At 44.6% G+C, this 23504-nt stretch overlaps 1 protein-coding gene across 24 annotated transcripts in view; it reads left to right on the forward strand.

The window, feature by feature from the left end:
* RBFOX2 (RNA binding fox-1 homolog 2) overlaps nucleotides 1–23504 on the forward strand; it is a 285909-nt gene that overhangs the window by 113894 nt on the left and 148511 nt on the right. Inside the window, exons 1-2 of one of the 24 annotated variants that reach the window (XM_019446763.2) lie at nucleotides 14015–14443; nucleotides 14520–14648. The exons of 20 other annotated variants lie outside the window; for them this stretch is intronic. Coding sequence is in view for 1 of the 4 variants with exons in the window: in XM_019446761.2 (XP_019302306.1) it covers nucleotides 15975–15989 (15 nt within the window). In the remaining 3 variants the exon portion in view is untranslated. Of the gene's footprint in view, nucleotides 1–830; nucleotides 940–14014; nucleotides 14444–14519; nucleotides 14649–15797; nucleotides 15990–23504 lie in introns of those variants that run through there. 3 more of the 24 variants (XM_019446767.2, XM_019446765.2, XM_019446761.2) reach the window with 3 other exon arrangements.

Consider the following 23504-nt stretch of genomic DNA (forward strand, 5'->3'; position numbering starts at 1 on the left):
TGAAGGTCAGAGGTTACAGTCTTCTGAGTTTGGTGGTCAAGTGTTCAGAAATATTTTACAGATTTAGTTGAAAACCTGAGCAGATGCTCCTGCTCTGTTTCCCCGTGGGGATCGGGTGACATTCCTCCCCCTTTCCTCTTCCCCACCCCTTTGGGAGCCGACCAATCACAGCAAGGAGTGGATTTCAGTGCCTCTCTGGCCTCCTCCCATAGGAGTCTGCCCAGCCCAGGCTCTCTGGAGCCTTGGCCCTGGCCGAGGGCTTAACTCTTGGGTGTCTAAACCATAGGGAGCTGCTGACCTTGCAGTTAGCTTGTTCTCTAGTTCACGTCGACCCTCTGAGCCCATTTAACGTTAAGCCAAGCTTGCTGTGTCCCCAAGGGAATGTTCCTAATGAGGCAAGGTGCGATGCATCCAGCTTGCAAAAGCTGATTTTAAGCCTTAGTTCTGCCAGTAACCAGCCGTGTAACCTTGGGAAAGTTCCTTTCCCTACTTGGACTTGAGTCCCTTTCTGCTAAGTTAGACGGAAAGGAAAGGGAGAGGACGGACATTTGTGACATATGCCAGCCGCCGGCGTTTTGCATATGGCTAGCCTGAGGTTTGAGGACAAACAACCTGTATTGCGTGCTTCTTGTGAAGCAGTTTGCTTTCTACAGTTTGCCTTCTGCAGGGCACATGCCATTCATCCGATTTTAGAGAGGAGAAGAGAGGAGGTTAGGGAGGCTGTCCGACTTGCCCAAGGTCAAAGTTAGGAAGGCCCATCTGGCTCCAATGCCCAGGCTTTCTTCCGTTCCACTGGGCTGGCTAAAAAAGCCTGAGAATTCCTTCCAGCATTTTTATTCTCATGCTCTGGAAGCTTTAACTCCTTAGTGGCTTTTAGCCCTGCCCTGTAGAAGACCAAACACTGCTATCTTCCGGTTCACAGCCGTGTCTCTAGAGAAGGTGAGTGACTAAGACGATCCTGCCATCTCCTGAAAGCCACAGAAGAAGATGATTCAGCCATCAGTTTTCCCCTTTCGTACATAGAAACGTTCTCATCCTTTCTGGCCATCATCTCCCACTTTCTGAGCATCCCCCTTACCTCATGTAGGGCAGGTATTTCCTTTCCTGTTTGCCATTGTCAGATGAGTACAGTATGGCTGATTTAAGGGAGGGTGGAATTTGGAAGAGTTAAAACAAAACAAAACAAAGCAAATTCCTTTACTCGAAGCTTTTCTATGACATAGATACTGCAGTATTGGGTTTACCCCTACCCGGAATCCCTGACATCTATCCTCCCTTGTTGGAAGCTCCCCCCGCTGTGAAGAGCTTTGTTTCTCATGATACCACCTATAAATTCCCCTAGTCACGGGCTCTAATAGGGTCATCTTGCCCAACGGAACACTGTGTTTCTCTTCCTGCAGATTTTACTTTGAAATTCACAGAGAAAATAGCTCTCTTTAGGTGAGTTCTTACTGATGTTATGTTGGTACGAATTTAATTTTTTTTTAACGTTTATTTATTGTTGAGAGGCAGAGAACACAGCGTGAGCAGGGGAGGGGTAGAGAGAGGGGGAGATACAGAACCCCAACTAGGCTCCAGGCTCTGAGTCATCAGCACAGAGCTTGACACGGGGCTCGAACTCACAAACTGTGAGATCATGACCTGAGCCGAAGTCGGTTGCCCAACCAACTGAGTCACCCAGGCGCCCCTTTGTTGGTACCAATTTAAAAGAAATTATAACAGTGGCCCTAAAATGTCAAGGAGTCCTTTCCATTTTCTGTCTTTTATTGTGGGCTGAGAAAAAAAATGACAATAAGCACATCTATTAACAATTGTAATTTACTTAGCCGGGCACTAACCTACTAGATGTTTTAGGTACGTTATTTCTGATTTTCATGATAAATAGCCCTGCATTTACAGATGAAGAAACAGAGGTTGAGAGAGGTTAGGTTAGAGTCCTTGCTCAAGGTCATAGCTCATGAGTGGTGATTTGGCAATTTGATTCTACTTACAAACCCAAGTTCTTTCTTTAGTATCATGCTGCCTCCGAAAAATGAGCTTGAGAGTTCATTTAATCATCCATGTCCACGCCTCAGCTCACCCCAGAAAATCCGTATGTCTTCTGTTAAAAAGGGAAGTACCATTTTACGTGATAAAGGTCAGAGTGGAAAACGGCTTTTTAAGAGGAGCATTTCTTGGTCTTTGCCAACTTTTACAATCAGGGAATTTTTAACGATGTTTATTTTGAGTTATTTTTACTGAAATTTAAATCCATCCATTCTTGTTATGAGTGAAAATGCTAAATCACGAGCTTTTTCCTGGAGATCCTGGAGAGTTGGGGATTTCACTGTGAATTGGAGGGGGCAGGAAGAGGTGGGCATGAGAAGATGAGTGATAAACAGGTAGATGGAAAAAGCAGGTTGAATTTCCTTGGAGTGAGGAAATATTGTCATTTGCTCTGTCATTCGATGTATCCTGTGTTCACCATGTTTTTGAACACACGCGAATGGGGATGAGATCCCCCAGTGGGAGGTGCCTGGGTGTCACCTTCATGGCCGTGTTCTTCTCCCTCCTTTCAGGAATTGCTTGCGATCCAGTGCCACTGCAGTCAGGTTGGCCCTTCCTAAGTTGTGTGCAGTGAGATTCACATAAGAGAAGTATACTTTACTCCGTGGCCCCTGCCATCCGGATCAGCCTAACAAATATTTCAGCAATGAGTACCATGTGCCTGTTCTGTGCCAGCCGCCTGGCATGACGCGGATGATCCTGAGATGAATAAGACACGGCTTTTGCCCTTGAGGAGCTCATAATCGAACTTGCAGTCTCGTTCAGGATATAAGACCTATAGACATAAAATTAACAAAAGGCAGTTATATACTTAAGGTTGTAAAAAAAAAAAAAGTGAACCAGGGACAACGGATTTTACTGGGGTTCAGAGATCAAAGGGGTGAGGGTTTGCCAGAGCAGTAAAGACAGGGTTTATTTACAGTCTCGTCCAGGGGGTGGGGTGGGGCAGGGGCAGGGGCAGGGTGAGAGGGGGTATGGCTCCTGCCACTGCTAGGGAAAGGAGACCATGAACATGGCTCACTGGATGAGGGTAAGGCGCTTACCCTTCTGAAATCGTTGATGGAGGTCCGGCAGTTAGCATTTTAAGTGGGGATGTGTAGATGCAGGCAGCTGATGTAAAACAACATCAACAGCAGCTTGGGCCCTGAAGGAGACAGTCTTTAGGAGAAAGTTAATAAATCTCTTACATTTATCGTTTGGTTCCCTGGTTAGCTGTGGAGTACAACATCCTCCATATTGGAAACCTTGACATTTATTCTTGCTGGGTTTGTAAAAGATGGAAAACTTGAAGCAAAGTCATACACAGATGAAGACCTCTGTGGGGCCACTTGTCAGGAGCGTGGCTCGCTTGTGTGGCAGTGTTCTTGTGGACTAAGTATTTATTAGGTTCTCTCGCAAGCAGCTCACCGGTTGAAGAACTCCTTTCTTCCTCGTTTTAGGTTCCTGAAACCCACCGAAACCCCTCCACTGGGAGAAGGCTTAGGGAGAGGAGATTCTTTCCTTCTCCCTTCCCGCCCCCACCCCCCAGCCCCATGGTAGCTTAACTTAAGTGCCCTGTGAAGGTGAAGATAAATGTGAGAAACTTCAGGATGAAAAGAACATTAGAGAGGAGAGAAGTCAGGGGAGGTCATATCAGGCTTAAAGTGGAAACTATGTTACAGCCTAAGCAAGGAGCAACTGATAGGTCTATAAATAGGACTTTATCTCCTCATAGAAAATTTTTGGCATGGTTGTAGCTTCCCATGTGGGGGACTTTTATATTTACTAAAAATAAACTGTGTTTCAGAAATGATTAAAGTAAGTCCCACTGAACTCATGTATGTTATTAACAGCGTAGTCATGGCCTGAAAATAAGTTTATAGGGTTTGGGATGTACTATCTTTTGGGAGAACTTGGATATGGAAGACATCGCTTAGATCTGGGATGGAAGGATCTGGTTCACTCTAGCATTAGACAGATTACCTTCTCAGGAGATCGTGTTATTTCGGTGTTTTTATTCTTCCTGCCGGCTCAGAAGACCGGCAAGCCCTCAATACATCAGACTCACAAACAGCCATTATAAAAGAAGTGTCTCAAACAGGAAAGGTAGAATAGTTCCAATTCCCCAGAGACCATACTGCTTAATTAAAGCTGCTTGGATATGGCCGTTCAGCGGGGAAGGGTACATAAAAGGGCAGTGCCTCTGGTAGCCCTTCTGGGAACAAAAACCTTCAAGATGTCTGACTTTGTCTCTCACACTCCTGTTATCCTGACTGTAGCCCTTTAAAATGTGCCGCAGACTCTTGGCATCTGTCTGCCTGTCGGCTCATCTCTGACACCCCTGGATGGCTCGTTTGCTGCCCGTGGGTATCTTTGAAACTTAGTAAAAAGCATCTCTTAATTTCGGTCTCCTCTTAGAAGATTCTGAAAAGCGGAAGTCTGGCAAAGAGTAAAATCGCTTCAAGCACGTGTCTCGGAGTTACATGACCATGGAATACTTTTCAAAACAGAATGAATTGAACAACGCAGTGCGACATGACTCCCGTGCAGTGTCTCCGTGGATTAAAGTAGCCCCCAGAAGCGGTTTCACGGGCGCGTTGATGGCTTCAACAAGGGAATTCATTTGCTTTTTTTCAGACTTCAAGACACATTTTGGAGAAGTTAAATCATTCTTAAGTGTAAAAACGGAAGAGATGAAGCCATTTTTGTTTTAAATATACTGCCTGTGCCTGAGTGCACAGGTTTAAAAAAAAAAATCCTTTTTTGTATCAGGGCACCTTCCCTTACTTCTCTCATACTGCATCCCCCCTTTAATGATACGTTGCTACATACTCTGTAGAAGCCATATGCATGTATTCAGTTTTTTCTTTTGAGTGAATAAATTGTAGAAGTAAACCATTGCTAGCATCGATTTAAAAATGGCTGGGCTACCTCTGGACAGTTTGTGAAACGCTAAAACAGGGTTATCTATTTCAAATGTGTCATATTCCCTAACTGCTTTCAACCTTTTACCACCGTTACTCTTTTTTCCCCCTTATAACCACTCAACTCCTTCCACACCCCGCCCCTCCCCTCCCCCCCCCCCCACTTTAGAAAAGGAAACTGAGGTTGCTGATCTAGTATTTTCTGCAAAGTAAAAGAGATAAGAAAGTTAGTGAAGGAGGTTTGACAGGGTCACAGTATTCCTTGGGCTTGAAACCCAGGTTTCTGTTTTAATTGCTTTCATATACTTTTTGTTTTGTGACTGACACTTAACCAGTCAGCTAGTATAGTGGTAATGGCAATAGTAATGATGGATATAACGCTCTGTTTACAGACTAGTTAGCACAGTCTGTTTTATTTGAGTCTGACAGCATCCCTGTGATGTAGGCATTATTACCCGCTTTTTTCACGTGGTGAAAATGAAGGTGTATATATATATACAGACACACACACACACACATTTGACTTTTTTCATATTGGAATTCAGGAGCTGCTACGCTAATACTGTATTTCTATGATTTTGGTTTCTGTCGTATCAAATTTCTATCATTTTGGTTTGTAAATTACAGTAAAATAATTTACTATGGAAAGGCTCACTTAGGATTAAATTCAGCTGCATACAATAGAACCTCCCTCTTCCCCCACCAAGCGGCTAAAACGAGAGTGAGTTTTTATTGTGTTTCAGGAAAAAAGCCTGAAAGTAGGTAGTCCAGAGCTGATGTGGTTCTCCGTGGTTATCACAGACCCAGGATCCTTACTGTTCTTTGCTTTTCTGTCTGTAGGATGTGGCCCAGATGGTTGCTACAGCTCCACCCATGATTCCTCCCCTGCTAAAGAAGACTTTCAGGAAGTCTCCTATAACATTTCTACTAATATTTCCTTGGCTAGAACTTAGTCTTATGGCTGCACCTTACTGCAAGGGAGGTTGGGAGATACAGTTTTTTTGTTTTGTTTTTTTTTGTAAGGTGTGTATGGTAATGTCCTAGAATGAAAACCAAGTTTTGTTACTAAGGTAGAATGAAAGAAAAAATATTGGGAAGTCACCAGCATTCTCCCCTCAGGGACTATCAAAGTGACCTGACCTTGCCTCCCATACGGTACAGAAGACCATTCTGTAGCTTTCCTGGGAGGTTTTCAACCAATCTTTGCTGGATTATCCAGTAAGATGTTTTTATTCTTGAAAAGCGTACATCTTTCTGCAAGCATTTTTTTTTTTTTTTTTCAAAAGTTAATATGAGGTCATGGTAAGGATCATTGCACTTTCTGTAACAGTTCAGCTTTGAGTTTTTTGAAATCAATTCATTAATTGAGATTTCAAATAGTAGAGAGTGAACTTTTTAGTAAGAATAAAATATAAGTTAAATAGGTGTCTAGCCCTTCAGTTAAAAAAAAATTTTTTTTAATGTATGTTTATTTTTGAGAGACAGAGCGTGAGCAGGGGAGGGGTAGAGACAGAGAGAGGGAGACACAGAATCCAAAGCACGCTCCAGGCTCTGAGCCTGACATGTGGCTCGAACCCACGAACCGTGAGATCATGACCTGAGCTGAAGTCGGACACTTAACCGACTGAGCCACTCAGGTGCCCTTTTTAAAAAAGATTTTTATTTTTTTTTTTAGTGTTTTAGCCCTTCAGTTTTTTGAAGCCTGGGTAAGCCACTAGATTATAGGTTTCTTGGGGATAGAGAACTTGCTTTAAAAAAAACAACAAACTTAGGTGACAGTACATGTATGTGGCTCAATATTCATAAGGTACAAAACAGTTGTATAGTGAAAAGTTGCTTCCCGATTCTGGTTTTGAGCCCTCCCAGTGCCTTTCGCCTTGAGACAATAGGCATTTTACCATTTTGTGTAAAATTCCTCATCGCACCCTCCCCCTCATGATAATGTGCTATACATTATTCTGAACGTTTCTTTTATCACTTAAAAATATATAGTAGAGTATTCCAAGAACTTTCTCTACCCCCCGCCAAAGCTATATAGTGTTCTTTTGTATGGAGGAACCATAATTCCTTGAACAGAAGGATCTTGTCTTATTCTCGTATCTGTCCCTGCTCTGTAAACAACATTTGTTCATATTGGTTTAACTGAACATTCGTTCATGTTGGTTGAACTGAATTGAAAATTTGACCATACAGAATATTTTAGGAATGAGTTATTTTTGGTGGTGGTGTATTCCAGCTCGCTCAGAGGATTTTCCCTTCTCTAAAAACCAAGATGTTTAAGATTTCGTTATTTTGGAAATAAATCCTTGCAAAGTGTATTATATAACTATATAATTTATTTCTTTTTCATAGGATAATAGTAGACACTTCGTTAATGGTTTTAACACAGTTGTCAACATCAATTATACTTTATGACTAAAAGGATGGTGTTTCAGGAACATTTACTGGTGTGGCCTTACTATATGGCTCCATTTTGACATCTGTATGCATTTTAATACCTTACCTGCTTTTTAGATTTTTTTTCTCTTGGTCTCTCTGGTTCCTGATGTGGCTGCCTCTAACATAATATTCCCCTTTCCCCTGGTACTCGGTCCTTACTGCTTCCTAGTTCCTTTTTCCTAATTTGCCTTTTAAATTTTCAGTGGGCAAGTAGCCAGGTAACGAGGATAGAAATGTATTTCTAAAATAAAAATAAATAGTTTCTGAGAGAAGGCCTGGTGGAGTTTCCCTGCCTGCTGATGAAAGTACATGAACATCTTGGTATTTTGGGTACTTGGAAGACCTTTTGCTTCCTAGTTACCATGTTCTAGAACAGCTCTGTCCAATAGAACTTTCTGTGACAATGGAAATGTTTTTTATCTGTTCTGTCCACTAGCCTCATGTGGTTCTTGAGCCCTTGAAATGTGGCTAGTGTGACTGAGGAATTAAAAATTCAATGTTAACTAGTTGAATTAAATTCAAATAGTGACTAGAGCTTACTGTGTTGGATGCATGATTTTATTTATTTATTTATTAAAATATTTTTTAAGGTTTATTTATTTCTGAGACAGAGATGGAGCATGAGTGGGGGAGGGGCAGAGAGAGAGGGAGACACAGAATCCAAAGCAGGCTCCAGGCTCCGAGCTGTCAGCACAGAGCCCGACAAGGGGCTCGAACTCACAGACCGTGAGATCATGACCTGAGCTGAGGTCGGTCACTCAACCGACTGAGCCACCCAGGTGCCCCTGGATGCATGATTTTAGACTCTGGATAATTCTATACAGCAAGCTTGATTGTAGTGGAGCTTGGATTGGGATGCTATTTTACTGTGCTTAGCAGAACACATTTATAGTATTGGAAGGGAGGCAGTTTGGAAAGTTGGTGTTCAGTTTAGCTTAAAGTAAATGGATTGGAACTGCTTTTTCATACCAGTATTATGTTTATTGCAAACTAATATTCTAAAGCCATTGGTGCAGGCATGTATTTATGGTTTGTAGCTATCACAAAACTTTTGAGCCCTTTTGGTTACTAGGGCAAAATTAGTAGCGCTCTAACTTTATTTATAGGACTTAGTTAGACAGTTGCCTGAGTGCCAGAAACTCCTACAAATAACTTTGACCTTCCTTAATAAAAAGTCAAGGGATAAAATGTTCCATAGTAGAAGATCTCAGTTGTATGTGGTATATATAAAATACTGCTTTTTAATAGAGAAATTGAAAACAAATAAGAAAACCGAAGGAATAAATAAATGATTGATTTTGATATCTACTAGGAGGAAAATAAAACGAGCACAGTAGTAGAGAGCAGGGGCTTGGGCGAAGGATCTCCAACTGGAGAGAGTGGTCTGGAGAGTTTTTTTATTTGAGGAGGTGTTTTTAAGTTGAGGTCTGAAAGATAAGAAGGAGCCAGCCTTGCAGAGGATAAAGCAGGATGAGGAGGGGTTTCAAGAAGAACATCTTCTTCGGGGGGGGGGGGGAGGGGGGAGGGAAGCTGAGGAGAGGGGTAGACTAGATCAGGAATTGGCGTGAGGCCAGTGCATTTAGAGCCTAGTGATTGAAGGCCAGGTAATGATGTGCACTGAGGTTGGAGAGGCAGGCACTTAGCAGGTCATCTAGGACCTTAAAGGCCAGTCTAAGGACTTCAGATAGAGGACATTGTTAAGTGTAAGGCGAAGCTATAGAATCATGGGAGTGATAGGATCTGATTTGTGTTTCAAAAACTCCCTCAGGCTGCTCTGTGATGAATGTTTTGAAGGGGAGCCACAGCGGAAGTGGAGGAACGGTGATGTCCAGGAAGGAACCGACAGTGGCTTGGCTTAAGGTGGTGGCAGAGGAGACAGGGAAGTCAGACACACAGAACTTGCTGATGGGTTTGATGTGAGCGGCGTGGGATAAGGGAAGGGACGCTGCCTTTCCTAATTGCCAGGTGGTCCCACGTATCGAGGTAGGGGAACACCAAGTGTATACTGGGTTTCCAGGGGGTGGTGGTGGCAGAGAATTAAGAGCCCGTAATGTGGGACTCGTCTGTGAGATGGCTGAAAGTCCCACTGGAGCGTGAGAAGAGGTCTAGGCTGGGTTATAACTTGGTAGTTATTAGCGTGTTGATGGTATTTGAAGCAATGGGAATGGATGAGACAATTCAGATAAAAGAGCGTGACCCAGGATTGAGCTGCAAGGAACGCTTTCTTTCTAGAGATCTGTTGAGGGAGAAGCCAGAAAAAGTCACTGAGAAGAAGTAATCAGTGATGTAGGGGGGTGATGGTGGGGGAACAGTCCCCGGACTATCGTATCTCAGAAGCTTAGAAAAAGAGAATGTCTGAGAAAGTTGGCAACTGGGTTGAATCCTGCGAAGAGATCAGATAAGTCGAGGACCACAAAATGCCCTTTGAATTAAGTAATATGGAAGTCGTTGACATTGACCATTTCAATGGAGTTCAGTGGAGTGAAGGGCTTGGAAACCTTATTTTGAGTAGATTGAAGAAGAAATGAAGGGTGAAGTGGAGACAGGTGTTGTCAGCTTTTTGGGGAAGCATTACTGTGAAGTGGTGAGCAGGGTGGTAGGGAGGTAAGGGGTCAAAGGAGAAGTTTTTAAAAACCATGGTTCATTTTGTCATTTGCCTACTATAGGCCATTGGCGTTTTTTAAAGTTCTTTTGCTCTTACAGATTGCTATAATGAACTTCCTTCTACAGTTGTGCGGCTTTTCTAAGCTAGGCTCCTTGGAGGTTGGAACTGCTGAGCCCGAGACCACGTGTGCTTCAGATTTTAATAGATCCTGCCAAACTGCCCCCCAGAGCGATGGCAGCAGTATGTGCTTTCCCCATCAGTGCGTGAAAGCGGAGGGAGGTTTTTCTGAGGGTGGGCGTGTGTTTATTTGCTGGCACGATAGTGATGAGTAAAGAGGTGATGAGGATGCAAGAGGCAGGGTGATCAGCAGAGCAGCACAGTCCTTACAGGGGTGCCCGGGGAGGGGCGTGAGCACAAGCGGTGAAATGGGCCGTGACGCCAGGAATGCTTCCTTCGTTGTAGCAGAGCCTAAGAAAGAGGAGATTCCTGCGTTTCTAGGTAGGATTGTAGATTTGGTGGACAGAAGACGCTGTCTGAATGCTTCTCTTATTTGTTTGTTTGTTGGCTTGTTTATTCATTCATTCATTCCTTCCAAAGATTTTATTTTTATTTATTTTTTTTCCATTCTTTTTTTTCAATTTTATCTTTTATTTTTTAAAATTTACATCCAAATTAGTTAGCACATCGTGCAACAACGATTTCAGGAGTAGATTCCTTCGTGCCCCTTACCCATTTAGCCCATCCCCCCTCCCACAGCCCCTAAGATTTTATTTTTAAATAGTCTCTGCACCCAACGTGGGGCTCAGACTCCCCACCCGGAGGTCAAGAGTCACCGACTGGGCCAGCCAACTGAGCCAGCCAGGCGTCCCTGAATGCTCCTCTTTTAAAATGAAATATTTGGGTACAGCAACAGCTGAAAGTCAGATGGTGGGGAGAGAATTGAAGGAGGTTTGAGGAGAAGGCAAGAGTCATTTTGGAGAGTAGGAAGCTTACAAGGGCAGCTTTGGTGGGATTGCTTGGCGTGGATGAGTGCCCCGTTGAGCTTTGTGATCATGAACTTCTAGTGAAGTCGGCCAGCTTGGTTATGTGATCTTTTTCCAGCAGCATTCAGTTGTGTGGGCACAAGCGCAGAGAACGCAGATAACTGTTTCACCAGGATTGGAGATTGGAGTTTTGCCACGTGGCAGGGATGGAGAGGACACGGGATTGAGGGTGTTTGCAAGGTGCGATGCTAATTACGAACTATGGAATCACAGTTGGACAGAGGACGGAGTGGAAGACGTGGCTGGAGTAGGTAGATAATGAAAAAGTGGTTGGGATACGGGCTTCCCAAGAGGGCAGGAATTGTACTGGAGGGGTAACAGAGCTAGTTACATGGAAGTATGGGAGCTTATTTAAGAGTACGATTGAAACATAGTAAAGGAAGAACAGAGCTCTTAAGATAATGTAAAGATAACGCATCTTCCTCTTTTAGGGCCGGTTGCTCTGGGTTCCCTAAACACTGCGGGGTAAGAGCGCTAATACATCACCAATTTGCCTGTAGCTGTACTGAGAGGGGAGCTTTGAGATGCACCCTTTTTCCCCCTCCACCCATGCATCTAGAGCTCACTTTAGACTTCATAGAAGGTAACCGCAGTTCAGAAGAGGTTTCTGAAACCATGCTCTTGACGACATTGGTCGTGGGAATAGGAGTGGTACTTGACCGGCCCGAACCGCAGTCTCTGGGAACTCACAGTGTGTGTCCCCTGAATTCCAAACCTCACCTGTATCATTGATTGCTGGCAGTCTTGGTAATGGGCAGAGGTGGCCTGCAGGGTTATATCCAGGGTAAAATTTCCGTTGATTTTGGCAGTCTTGATTGATTTTATCAGTGAGTAAGTATAGTGCAGTGGAAACTGTCTTGGAGCCCTACAAACCTGTGTTCAGCTTTTGGCTCCTTTGAGCCCCAAGTTCCTTTTACATGTGAAAAAAAATAAAGCAGGGCCTCCCTTACAGAGACACTGTGAAGATGCATTGAGAAAACGCATGCATGGTTCAGGCACGTGGAATGTTCTTTGTACATAACAGCTGCTGGTGGTGTCCTGTCGAAGCTATCAAGCAGGGGTGTGATACTCCCTCCCGGGTTTGTCTTGCAGGGGGTTGAGTCCCCTGACCAGAATGCAGCCACGTCTCCGCCTTTCTTCCTTGAGTCTCTGGCGCTTTGTGAGGACAGTGCTTTATCTGGACCAGCTTTTCAGACTTGAATGTGCCTGCAAACCGCCTGGGGCATTTGTTGTGATGTTGATTTTGATTCTGTAGGTCTAGGGCGGGGCCTGAGAGTTTTCCTACTTAAGTAGCTCCCCGCTGATGCTCAGGCTGCTGATACTAGTCTATGGGTCATATTTTGAGTAGCAAAATTCTGTTAGAGAACTGCCCTGTGGGAATCCTTGCTATTTTAAGCTGAGAGGAAGCAAGGTTAAAAGAGCCCTATTCTTTGAACTTTTTTTTTTTTTTCCAACTCAAATTCAGTTGGCCCTCATACGGCCCGTGTCTATAGCTCAGTGTTGTGGTGAGTCTGTGTTGTCTCTACCCGTCCCGAAGGCGAAAGGAATATAAATTATGTACAGAGGGCTGTCTTGGATTTCTTCTGGAAAAATCTTCAGTGCCTGATCTCCCAGGTATATTTTTACGAAATTTTGTTGGCTCCTCAGATGGACACGCTTCCTTCCCCCAGCAGCCTTTTATACCCACAGAGAACCTGCATAAAACATGCAGTCTCTTGAATTGTTAGACTTTGTGGCAGAGAATACGGAATGTGGCTCCAAACCCTTTCTGAGCGTCTGGCCCACCAGACTCTTCACATTACAAAATCCAGCACTTTCAGAAGTAGGAATTCGAGATGCATTATAGGGCTAGAATTACTGGCAGCACCCATATTGCTGTCCCCGATAATCTGATTTTTTCTTTCTCAGAAGCAGGCTTGCCAGACTTCCTCTGTGGGCCCTCCCTCGGACATTTCCTTCTCTGATGCTCTGATTCACATGTTCTCTCCTCGGAGCTGATACTCAGCCGCTGAGTTTCAGAGTACAGTCACACAGCCTGATGAAATGTTCTAACAGAATGAAGTATGTGTGCATCCTGATCGTATGTACGAGAGAAGACCGTGATCCTTTTCAGAGTGTCTTCGTGGTGTGGAATTGGTAACACCTTTGTGTCTCTTCACCGGCTATAAATCATAGGTTTCCTTATTTGACTTTGACGATTGGGGAGATTTTTTTCCCCCTCTAATGTCTTTGTTTTCTTTCCTTCCCCCCCCCCCTTTTTTTTAAGGTAGGAAAATGCAGACATGCAGGAGCATGAATAAAGAAGGTTCGCTTAGCTTGCCTGTGAATTTTTGGAGTTTTTTTGGTGTCTGTGACGAAAACACAGAAGAGTTTGATTTCCGACCAGACTGTTTACCCAGTTTTAAAAATCATGATCAGAAAAGGAGAAAAGGGAGAGAATCGTTCATAGGAATTTACAAACTCTCCCTGTAGTTCCAAAGTTTATAATGGATCCACTTAGGAGTGTTTTGGAGGTCGTTTTCGGGTTTTTGTGACATATCTGAACTTTTCTTATTTTGTGTCGGAGCTCTTTTCTCTACGCATTTTTCTTCTACTTGGCTCCAGGAGAGTAGGAATATCTTTATCCCATCCCAAACTTGACCAAAAGATAACACCATAAAGGGACAATACGCGAAATTCTATCGTATTTGTTTTTTTGATACTTGGTTGAGAATGAACGAGTCCGTTTTGTGTGTTCGAAGAGTTTGAAAAGACTGCAGTCGCTTAACAGTGTGATTTTAATGCAGATATTAAGAATGGAGTATAGAGAGGCCTGGTAACTTAAGATTTCCGGCATAGACTATGAAACTAGAGAGGAAAGTTGCATTTAAAAATTGATTATAGATGTAACAGTTTATAGGAAGTCAAGATTTATTTTCCCACTGAAAAAAAAAAAGGCTGTCTCATGTTTAGATTTGGAAGTTCTTAGTCTTCTTTTGTACTGGAAATGAGGTAATCCTGCCTTCAGAGGAAGCAGAGAGGTTCTGCAGAAAGCAAAAGAAAAGGTGTGGGTGAGGCTGAGAATACTGGCCCCACCTCCAAGTTTAAATGAGCTGGGAGTTGAAGGTGGGAGGAGAGAAAAGGTATTTCTTATAAGCTCTCTGGCAGAAGGCAGGTAGTTGGTGGTGGAAGAAAAGGAAAAGTGACTTGTCTCCTACCCTAAGAGAACAAAGAATTCCACTGGAGCGGGCCCTAATACGGAAGCACTACAGCAGGAAAGATTAGGCGGGGAGAGCCAGCGGACCTGTACCTGCGCAGGGCCTGCCTTGAGGGTGAGGCTTGCAGACCTTACTTGGAGATTTTACAGGCAGGCGAGAGCCGTTTCAACATGTCTGAGGGGAACAGAACCCTGAGGCAGCTGCAAGGGGGTAGGCCTCTTGTTTTGGGTTTTTTTGTTTGTTTGTTTGTTTGGTTTGTCTCATTTTGTTTTTCCTTTAATTAAAGGAGTGAAATATTCCTCAAAACACAGAATGTATAGTGGACCTACTGTGTGCTAGGTACTATGCAAAAGATTCCATGGCCCGAAATAGATGGACTCTACCCTGAGAGGCGTGGCTACAGGAGTCAAGATTGGTAGGTACGGGAATGCAGTGGTAACTTAATGCAGAAATGGCAAGAGCCTCGTTACAAAGGCCAGGCTCGCAGCGGAGGGAGGGATCATGCATAGCCAGGGAGGGCTTTTGGATGTGAACCTGCAGAAATGGGTAGGAAGTAAGGAAAGAGAGTGGGCATTGATGGATGAAGGAGTTGGCTATTTTCTGAGTAAGAACCAGCAGGACAGATGATTTGGTGATACCTGTTGTTCACTGTGGAACCTAATCGATCAAACTATGCCTGGCGAATTAGAGGAAATTTCTAAACGTTTGCGCTGCACTAAATTAGGAAACGTGTCACCAGGAACTTGACAGCTTACACATTTCTGTCACTGGAGCTAATGACAATGACTCCACAAGGAATACTCCTACACACCGCTTTTGGTTGAGGAAACAAGGGCCTCATTGGGTTGAGTGATTTTCCCCAGGCCATGATGATAATCCTTGCAGACCCAGCTTCCAAACCCGTGCTCTGTCCCCTGCTCTGTCCCCATGTCTAGTAAAGAATCTGCAACATGGTAGGCACTTAGAATCCATGTGACCCTTGTCCTTTCTCCCTTCAGAAGGGAGGCTGTGTTGATCTGAACTAGGGCAAGTGGTAAAAAAGATAAAAGCCCACTTGAGTTTTATATGGAAGTTTTCTTCTGTTTTAAATTCGGAATTATCCAGGAGAGTGTTGCAAGGCCAGCCTTTCGGGGGAATATAGGCTCTGAGCCTGTTCTGTGTTTATGCTTGGCTTCTGAGGGGGCTCCGGAAGAAATGGACAGGGGAGAAACTTGACTCAATTCCCCTTGATCTTCTTGGAGGGCAGAGTTTTTTGGTTGCTTCATTCATGTTTAAAGAACCCATCTTAAACTAGTTTACGTCCAGCATTAGAAACTGGTGCTGGTGGTTTATTGCTAGCCCCGCCCATCCCTGCCTTTTGCAATAATCCCTGCGAGTGATGATTGTGTTTCTAGAAGTAGAATGGCAGAGAGAGATTCCCTGAAGGCAAATAGAGAGAGAGAGAGCTGTACTCTCCAGTTCAGACACACGGGGCTGGGAACTCCCAGAGAGAGAGGGGGAGAGGGAGGGAGAGAGGGAGGAGAGAGCACAACAGAACAGTCAGCTGGAGAGGAGGGAGGAGGGGGGAGGAGACCGGTCGTTTCAGATTTTTAAGCTCAAGTGATTGGGGGGGGGGGTTTCTCCCCACCCTGAGCCCTTGCCCCCCGCCCCGAGTCTGGCACCTCCTTTCCTCCAGTTCACTGAAGTGCCCTTTTGCAGTCCAGGATCAACTGACCGCTGAGTTTGAGCAGCCCGGTCTGACATGATGTACCTCTGGGTGAGTACAGAGTGCTGTGGGTGAGGGCTTGCACTTGAACATATAAGGAGTGGAAAGCTGCGAGATTGTGCTCTAGCACGAATGGCCTTCCCCTCCGAGCACAGACTGCCACATCCCCTTCTACTCCCAGGTGTTAGGTTCTTGAAGCCTCGCCGCCGTGATGGTGACACTGGTTGTTTTTTTTTTTTTTTTTTTTAAAGTGTTGTTTATCTTGTTAGACTTAGGCGCAGGGGTGAGCTCCCAGTGCGGCGTCATCCCTTGGGCTTGGCAGGTCTGGAGAAGGCAGATGGGGGCGGGCGAGATGAGCCGGGCCGCCTGGGAGCTGCAGTCGTCCTCGCGGGCCAGGACCCACCTGGGTTTTGCTTTGGGGGCACTGCGTTCGCTAACCAACCCATCTCTCTAGCTATCGAGAGCCAATAGGTGGCGTGGTTCTTGATGAGGAATAAGCTTTTAAAAGTTTTAAATAATTTTTATTGTCCTCCACAATCGTCTGATGAAGTAGGTCACTGTTGTTATGAAAATTTTATGAGGGAAGTAATTAAGTCACAAAGTGACTTGCCCATGGTCCGACACCAAGTCTGTAGCAGCTAGAATAGTAATTAATAACCAGACATTAGAAAGCATTTTACATTTGCCAAGAGCTTAATACCTTCACATTATTTGAATTTATTGTTCACTGCGGCGTTGTAACTTGGGATGGAGAGAAATCTACTGGGATTGGAGGGGTTTTTAAGTTGTGAAATGTGATAACTTTTAGGGGGATGACAGGGACAACGATACGAGAAAAAAAAAAAACCCATGCTACTTGTAGTTGCGAAAATAAGAGCATCTATAGCCGCTTGCAAAGATGGCGGCGCCCTCTCTTGAGCAGACAGCTGTTGTGTGTTGCTAAGGGAGCCTCCTGGATGTGATGCCCTTGGCCACGAGCCAGCTTTTGAAAGTTTCACTTTGCCCTTTGCCCTTCAGCCTAGATATCTGGAATTGCAGAAACCTACTTGGCTCAGACAGACTAAATTTATAAATATCAGAAGGCAGAATTTTAACTAGGTTTATGGAGACGGAGCTTGGCCACAGAGGGCGTGTGTGTGTGTGTGTGTGTGTGTGTGTGTGTGTGTGTGTTAGAGGGACTTCTTTTCCTCCTTCTCCCTTCGTATTCGAATATGACCTTGAAATGTAATTTCCTCCCCTTATTGATTTATTTTTCTAGCGCTTGTAAGAAGTCAAAGAGCTCTGACACACTTTCCATCCTTTAAGTAGTTTTTAGCTCCCTGTGAGCTAGGCATCTGTGTCAAGGGTCCCTGCAGCCTTCTCGGTGGGACTGATCAGCTATCTGTTGACGAGAGGATGGGTTATTCTGTCTTGATGCGTTTGGAAGAGGAGTTATGAAAGGAAGCAAATTGCATTCATCTCATTTCTGCTCATTTATGTTTGACGAGAGCAGACAATGACGGTCTCCTCAGTTGCTTTCTTTGTGCTGCCAGTTATTTGTAAATTTCTCTCAGCCCCCTGTACTTTTCAGCCTTAGAATAGAGCTTCCGAACCAGAGTACCATATGTTGGATTGAGATACACACACGCCAAGATACCTGTTCCCCTCCGCCCTTGGAGCAGCCACGTGGGGCTAGGATTCCCCTGGTCACTTGGACACATGCATTCTCGTTTGCCACTTTGTGCCACAAAACCACTACAACTGTCTGTGTGTGCCGTGACATCTGAAAGTTTGTGCAGCACTGTTCAGAGGGTGAAATGTGTGTCAGCTCTGTTATTATCTGCATCATCTATCCCAGTGCCCCACACATTTGTTGAACTCCATGAAAATGTCCAGAGGGAGCCATAGCTACGTAACACCCAGATATAGAGAGGGGCATCTAGGTGGTCAAGCATCAAGCGGGGAGGCATTGAGGAGGTCCTGTGGGGAAAATTTATCGGACAGGGAATAGGAGAGCAGAGTTTTGTCTAGGCCAGTGCCCAGCCGTGCAACGTTGGGCAGTCATGTAACTGATGTGAGCGTCAGTTTTTACATCCACGAGATAATAGAACCTCCTGTAATGCTCGGAGTCTGTGAAGTGAGTTTGTGTAGCAGTATACATGCCAGAAGGACACCCAGGGGTGCAAGAACGCTTGGGTCCTGGTAAACTGAGAAATCTGTGAAAAGTAATCACCTTTGTTGCCTGCTTGGTTCGATACCAGTCGTGAGTTACAGGTGCTATTTCTTGGGATTCTGGAAAAATTCCTGAACCGTGTTCACTTGTCAATACCTCTGAGTGGCATGGACATTCTTAGAACCTGTAGAGCTGAAGAATAAAAGAGCTCATCCAAGCATTTGGGTTTGTGTAGTGAGACGCGGCTCCTCGTTTGCTTCTGTGTGTCTAGAACTCTGAGGTAGAATGCCGTCCTGTGCTCTCTGTACGTGTCTCTTGGCCAGATCTTCCCCCCACTTAACTGTTGAGTCACCTGCTTTTTAGAGAATTTGGTAGCCTCAGTGGACAACATGGTATGGCACCAAAATATGCATCTTAGAGACTCTACCGGGTTTAAATCCCACCTCTGCCATTTCTGGTCGCGTGGCCGTAAACAAATTACTTAACGTCTCTGAACCTCGGTGTCTTCATTTGTCCCGTGGGGAAAATAATACCTCTCATGCGGGATTAATGTCAGAATTTGAGATCATCTAAGAAGTGTGCTTAACGTGGTGTGTGGCACACAGTAGATGTTCAGTAAGTAACTTTTTGCTTTGCACGTTTGCGTGGACGGGACCACTCACCACCCCAGAGCATTTCCCCCAGCATGTTAAGAACGCCTTTGAATTTGTGTAGGGAAAACGATGGTAAACACAAACTAGTTTCGTGTGAAGAGTCTCCCCTTCATCAGTATTTTAAGTACTTGTGACTAGAGAACCCTCATTAAAGTTGCCTCCTGATGGAGAACATCCCCGTTGTTTTTTCTCAACTTTTTTTTTCAGGTACGATCCTGTTAAGCTTTCCTTATGAGGACGACCCTTTATTCTGGGTCTCCTCTTCTTGGCCTAACACAGGAGGGAGGGTGGGGCGAAGGGGGAGGGGAGGGAAGAAGGGAGACACATAATTCCTGTAGTGAGGGAACTTACTTGTTTGATGAGCATACAATTTATATGCCGTAAACAAAACTATAGACCATTTACTTAAATTCCCAGAAATTAGGATGTGTTCTCCTGATCTGAGCTGATCTTAGCTGGACTGGTCCCAGGCTCTCTCACCCATATTCTTCTTTTTTTTAATGTTTTATTTATTTTGGGGGCGCCTGGGTGGCTCAGTCGGTTGAACGTCCGACTTCGGCTCAGGTCATGATCTCTCCGGGTTTGTGAGTTCGAGCCCTGCATCGGGCTCTGTGCTGATGGCTCAGAGCCCGGAGCCTGCTTCAGATTCTGTGTCTCCTCCTCTCTCTGCCGCTGCCCTGCTCATGCTCTGTCTCTCTCTGTCTCTCAATAATAGATAAACGTTAAGAAAAAAAAATTTTTTTAATGTTTTATTTATTTTTGAGAGAGACAGAGCGAGCGAGCGAGCAAGCATGACAGTAAATGGCAGAGGTGGAAACTCAGTCCCATCTGTTTCCAACTCCGTGGCTGTCAGTTCTCTTGACGCTATCCTTTTTTGGGAGAAGCTGATGTGTTTGGTTCGTTTACTTTAACTGTTTATTGAGCGGTAACATACATGTTAGGCATCTACCTCGCTCAGTCCCCAGCACACCTGGGAGCTGGCCATTGTTCATTTCACAGCTGGGAGAGCAGAAGCATTAGAAACTTGCTGAAGCCACACAGCTGAGAGTTGGCAGAGGTGGCATTTATACTCCCGTCTGTCTGGCCTCGGAGCTTACTGCGCCGTGCTTCCCATCTTCTGTTTGTTCAGTGCCGTTCAGTTTATCACCACCACCGTCTAGCATGATCTGGGCTAGACTAGAGAAATGAAAATAAGTCCCCCTGAATTCTGTTTCCACGCCCATTAATTATTGGAGACAAGTTACTTACCTGCACATGCCTTGGTTTCCCAGGCTGTGAAAAGAAGGTGGTGGTTTGGGGAACCTTCATGGTGTCATCTCAGAAAAATGTACCCTCCATTTTAGAAGTAAAGTCTCAGTAACTGATGGCTTCATCCTAAAACATGGACATGACAGACTCAGTCAGAGGACAGAGTGTTTGGTCTCAATGAAGCCATCTGCCAGCGTCTGACCTTTCTAGCATTAGTTTTCTGGTCTTTGAAATGGGACTGGTAATACCAGACAGATTAGGAAGTAATCTTTGCTAAAGGTTTTTAGAAACTATTACGTGTGAGGCAAATATAAGGTAATAATAACCAGTTATCGTTCAGGTGACGGTCAGGCTAACATTTTAATGCTCACTTTTGGTCACAACTTTGCCATTCTGATTGGTCTCCACAGTGAAAAAACAAGACTGGATGGTAAATTGAGTTATCACAAAATGTAGAAACAACTCAGTTCAGATAACACTGGAGGCCAGATCCTGTGACTATATCCTTAGCAGTGAAAAGCCATTAAAAGATTTTAAGTAGGATTGAGAGTAGGCTGAAGTGGAGTCGATAATTAGATTTGTTTTTGAAAAGAGAGAGATTAGAGGGGAGTAAGAGTGCAGAGAGAGAAATGGGGTGATGGTGTGTAATCGTGTAAGTGGCCGAGAGCAGTAATGGTGGCCCGTGCTGGGACACCCAGACCTAAGGAGAGATGTGCTGCAGGTGAAATTGGCAGGTGTCATGATTTGGGGAGGAAGAGGTCGGGGATCGTGAGTTTGATTTGGAATTAGTATTTTGGGGTTCCTTTGAGACGTTCAAGGGGAAATTCTGTTTAGATAGTTGGCCACCTAGGTCTGGAAATACAAGGGAAGAGAGAGGCTTAAGCCATCAACTTGGGAGGAATCTGCAGGCGGTGGTAGTTGAAGCTGTGTGCAGGTATGAGGATGGCTTAAGACGAGAATGGCCTAGAAAATGGGAGAAAATGTAGAAGCAAGAAGAGAAATTAATTCCTGGTAGGAGACGAACCAACCCTCGAAGCAGGGAACAAGGTTCGGAGAGGAGAGCAGAACCTTGTTCTGCGGGAGGAAAACCAGCACACTAGGAAATTAAGGGAAAAGAGTGGCAGGAAGAGAGAACTGAAATATGCTGACAGCATCTAGGAGCTGAAAGAAATCTTAAGCAGAGGAGGAAACAGGCAAGCAGAGTGGGTGAGGAGTAGAAAGGGTCACAGATTTTCTAAAAAGGGATAGATTGGTGAGAAAGTATGTATGTTTGGGAACCTCATGTAATTCCACGTGGCTTGTATGTGTGGAATGAGTGGAATAGTGGTGGGTGAAAATGTGAAATTGTAGAGACCAGATGATCTGAACAGTTTAAGACCTTTGTTGGTTTATGCCAGTAAAGAACCTTTGGTGGATTTTAAGCAGGATCAGATAGGATCAGATTTGTATATTAGAAAGGTAATTAGGGGCTTCTATTATTATTTTTTAAGCTTATTTATTTTGAAGGGGGGCGGAGAGTGTGTGTGTGTGCATGGGAGCAGAGCAGAGACAGAATCCCAAGCAGGCTTCATGTTGTCAGCACAGAGCCTGACGCGGGGCTCGAGCTTACGAACTGGGAGATCGTGACCTGAGCTGAAATCAAGAGTCGAATACTTGAATAGAAGCCAAGAGGCTTCTGTTATTGTTGGAGAATTTATATTTATATTGTGGGTGAAATTGGCTTGATGCATATTTTAAATCTCAGCAAACTGTAAGAGGTTAAGCAAAAGATTATATTAATAATATGAGACTCCAGTAGTTAACACATTTATTGATGACAACTGTGTGCTGATGGCTTTCCCAGGGGTCAGGAAGGAGAATGAACAAGATAAAGTTCTTTCCCATAAAGAGTTTGTATTTTTTAACTGGGAAAATAAAACTGTAAACATGTGGGGCGCCTGGGTGGTTCAGTCAGTTGGGCATCCGACTTCGGCTCAGGTCACGATCTCACAATCAGTGAGTTCAAGCCCGGTGTCGGGCTCTGTGCTGACAGCTCCGAGCCTGGAGCCTGCTTTGGATTCTGTGTGTGTCTCTCTCTCTGCTGCTCCCCCCACTCGCACACTGTCTGTCTCTCTCTGTCTCTCAAAAATGAATAGACGTTACAAAAATTTTTTAAAACCCTGTAAACATGTAAGCAAATAGGACGTTGAATGTGTGAACTAGGGTGAAATAGACCAGTTTGGGGTATTCAAAGGACAGAAAGAGGGGGTGTGTGGTTGGAGTGCGGAGAACAAAGAGAAAAGAGAGTGTAGGAAGATAAGACTGAGAGGTAGGTGGGGCCAGATCATTCCCCAGGATAGAGATTTGGTTAAGTTGGGAACGTAATGGGAGATTTTAAGCAGGAGGGTGGCTTCCTTTATGGAAAGTGATAAGGGAAGTCTGGAAGCTGTTTGCTGTTGGTGGAAGCAAGAGGTGATAGCTTAGACTCTGGAGGGCCTGTCTGGGTGGTGAGAAAGGGGAAATCTGGGTTCTTCAGCTTTTGGGTTGAAGAATTAGGATGGATGGGCTGTATCCTTACAACAGAACAGAGTCCACAGAAAAACATTGTTTATGGTTTGGACTTGTTGAGTTTGAAATCTCTGTTAGACCATCCAAGTGGAGAAGTTCAGTGGCAATTTGATATGAGTCTGGAGCTCAGGGGAGAGGTGTGAGTTAGGGTGGTAAGGTTGTGATTCATCTCTGCATATTTAAAGCCTGGGAGAAAACATCACCAGAGAATCTGGCTGGTGCCGAAGCCCCAAGGCATTTCAGTAGAGATCTAAAGGGTACTAAGAACTGAGTAGGGTAGGAGGGAGACAGGGCAAGTATGTGATAGCCTAGACTCTGGAGAGGAAAGTGCTGGGTTTGGATAGTTTAAGACCAAATAATTTGTCGTGGGCCTGGCAGGATGTTGGTTATTGGTGAACTTGGTAAGGGCTCTTTCAGTTGGAATGATGTGGATAAAAAAGCCAGTGGGAATGGGCTGAGTTGTTAATTGGTAGGTGAGGCTGTTGAGACCGTGACTGTTTAGAGTGGGGCGAAGAATTGGGGCAGGGACTGGATGGGTACGTGGGTTCGAGGGAAGATTTTTTTAAAAGATAGGTGATATCCAGGCATGTTTTATGTCAGTAGAAAAGAGCCAGTAGAGGGGAGAAATTGAGGACGCTGAAAAGAAAAGCTAATTGCAGGACCAGAGTATGTTATACCCAGCACAAAGAAGAGGGATTGGCCTTAGACAGGGCCAGAAGCAAGTTTTCCTTTTTAGTAGGAAGGGTGGCAGAGTGTGTGCGTTTAGAGCCAGGTAGGCTGGCAGCATTGTTTTCGGGCAGAAGAGGGAGTCCTAAGATTGTGCCTGCTTTCTTGATAGATAGAAGATGAACAAAGCTGAAAATGGCAGTGTAGGGAGTGGAGAAGTAGGGCAGATTTGTGGAGAGAGGGCACGGTGTGAAACAGTGGTCATCTCATAAAATGGGAAGTGAGTGTACCAGCGAGGTA

This window comes from Panthera pardus, unplaced genomic scaffold, assembly GCF_024362965.1.
Source record: "Panthera pardus isolate Hobbes unplaced genomic scaffold, ASM2436296v1 HiC_scaffold_6, whole genome shotgun sequence".
Lineage (NCBI taxonomy): Eukaryota > Metazoa > Chordata > Mammalia > Carnivora > Felidae > Panthera > Panthera pardus.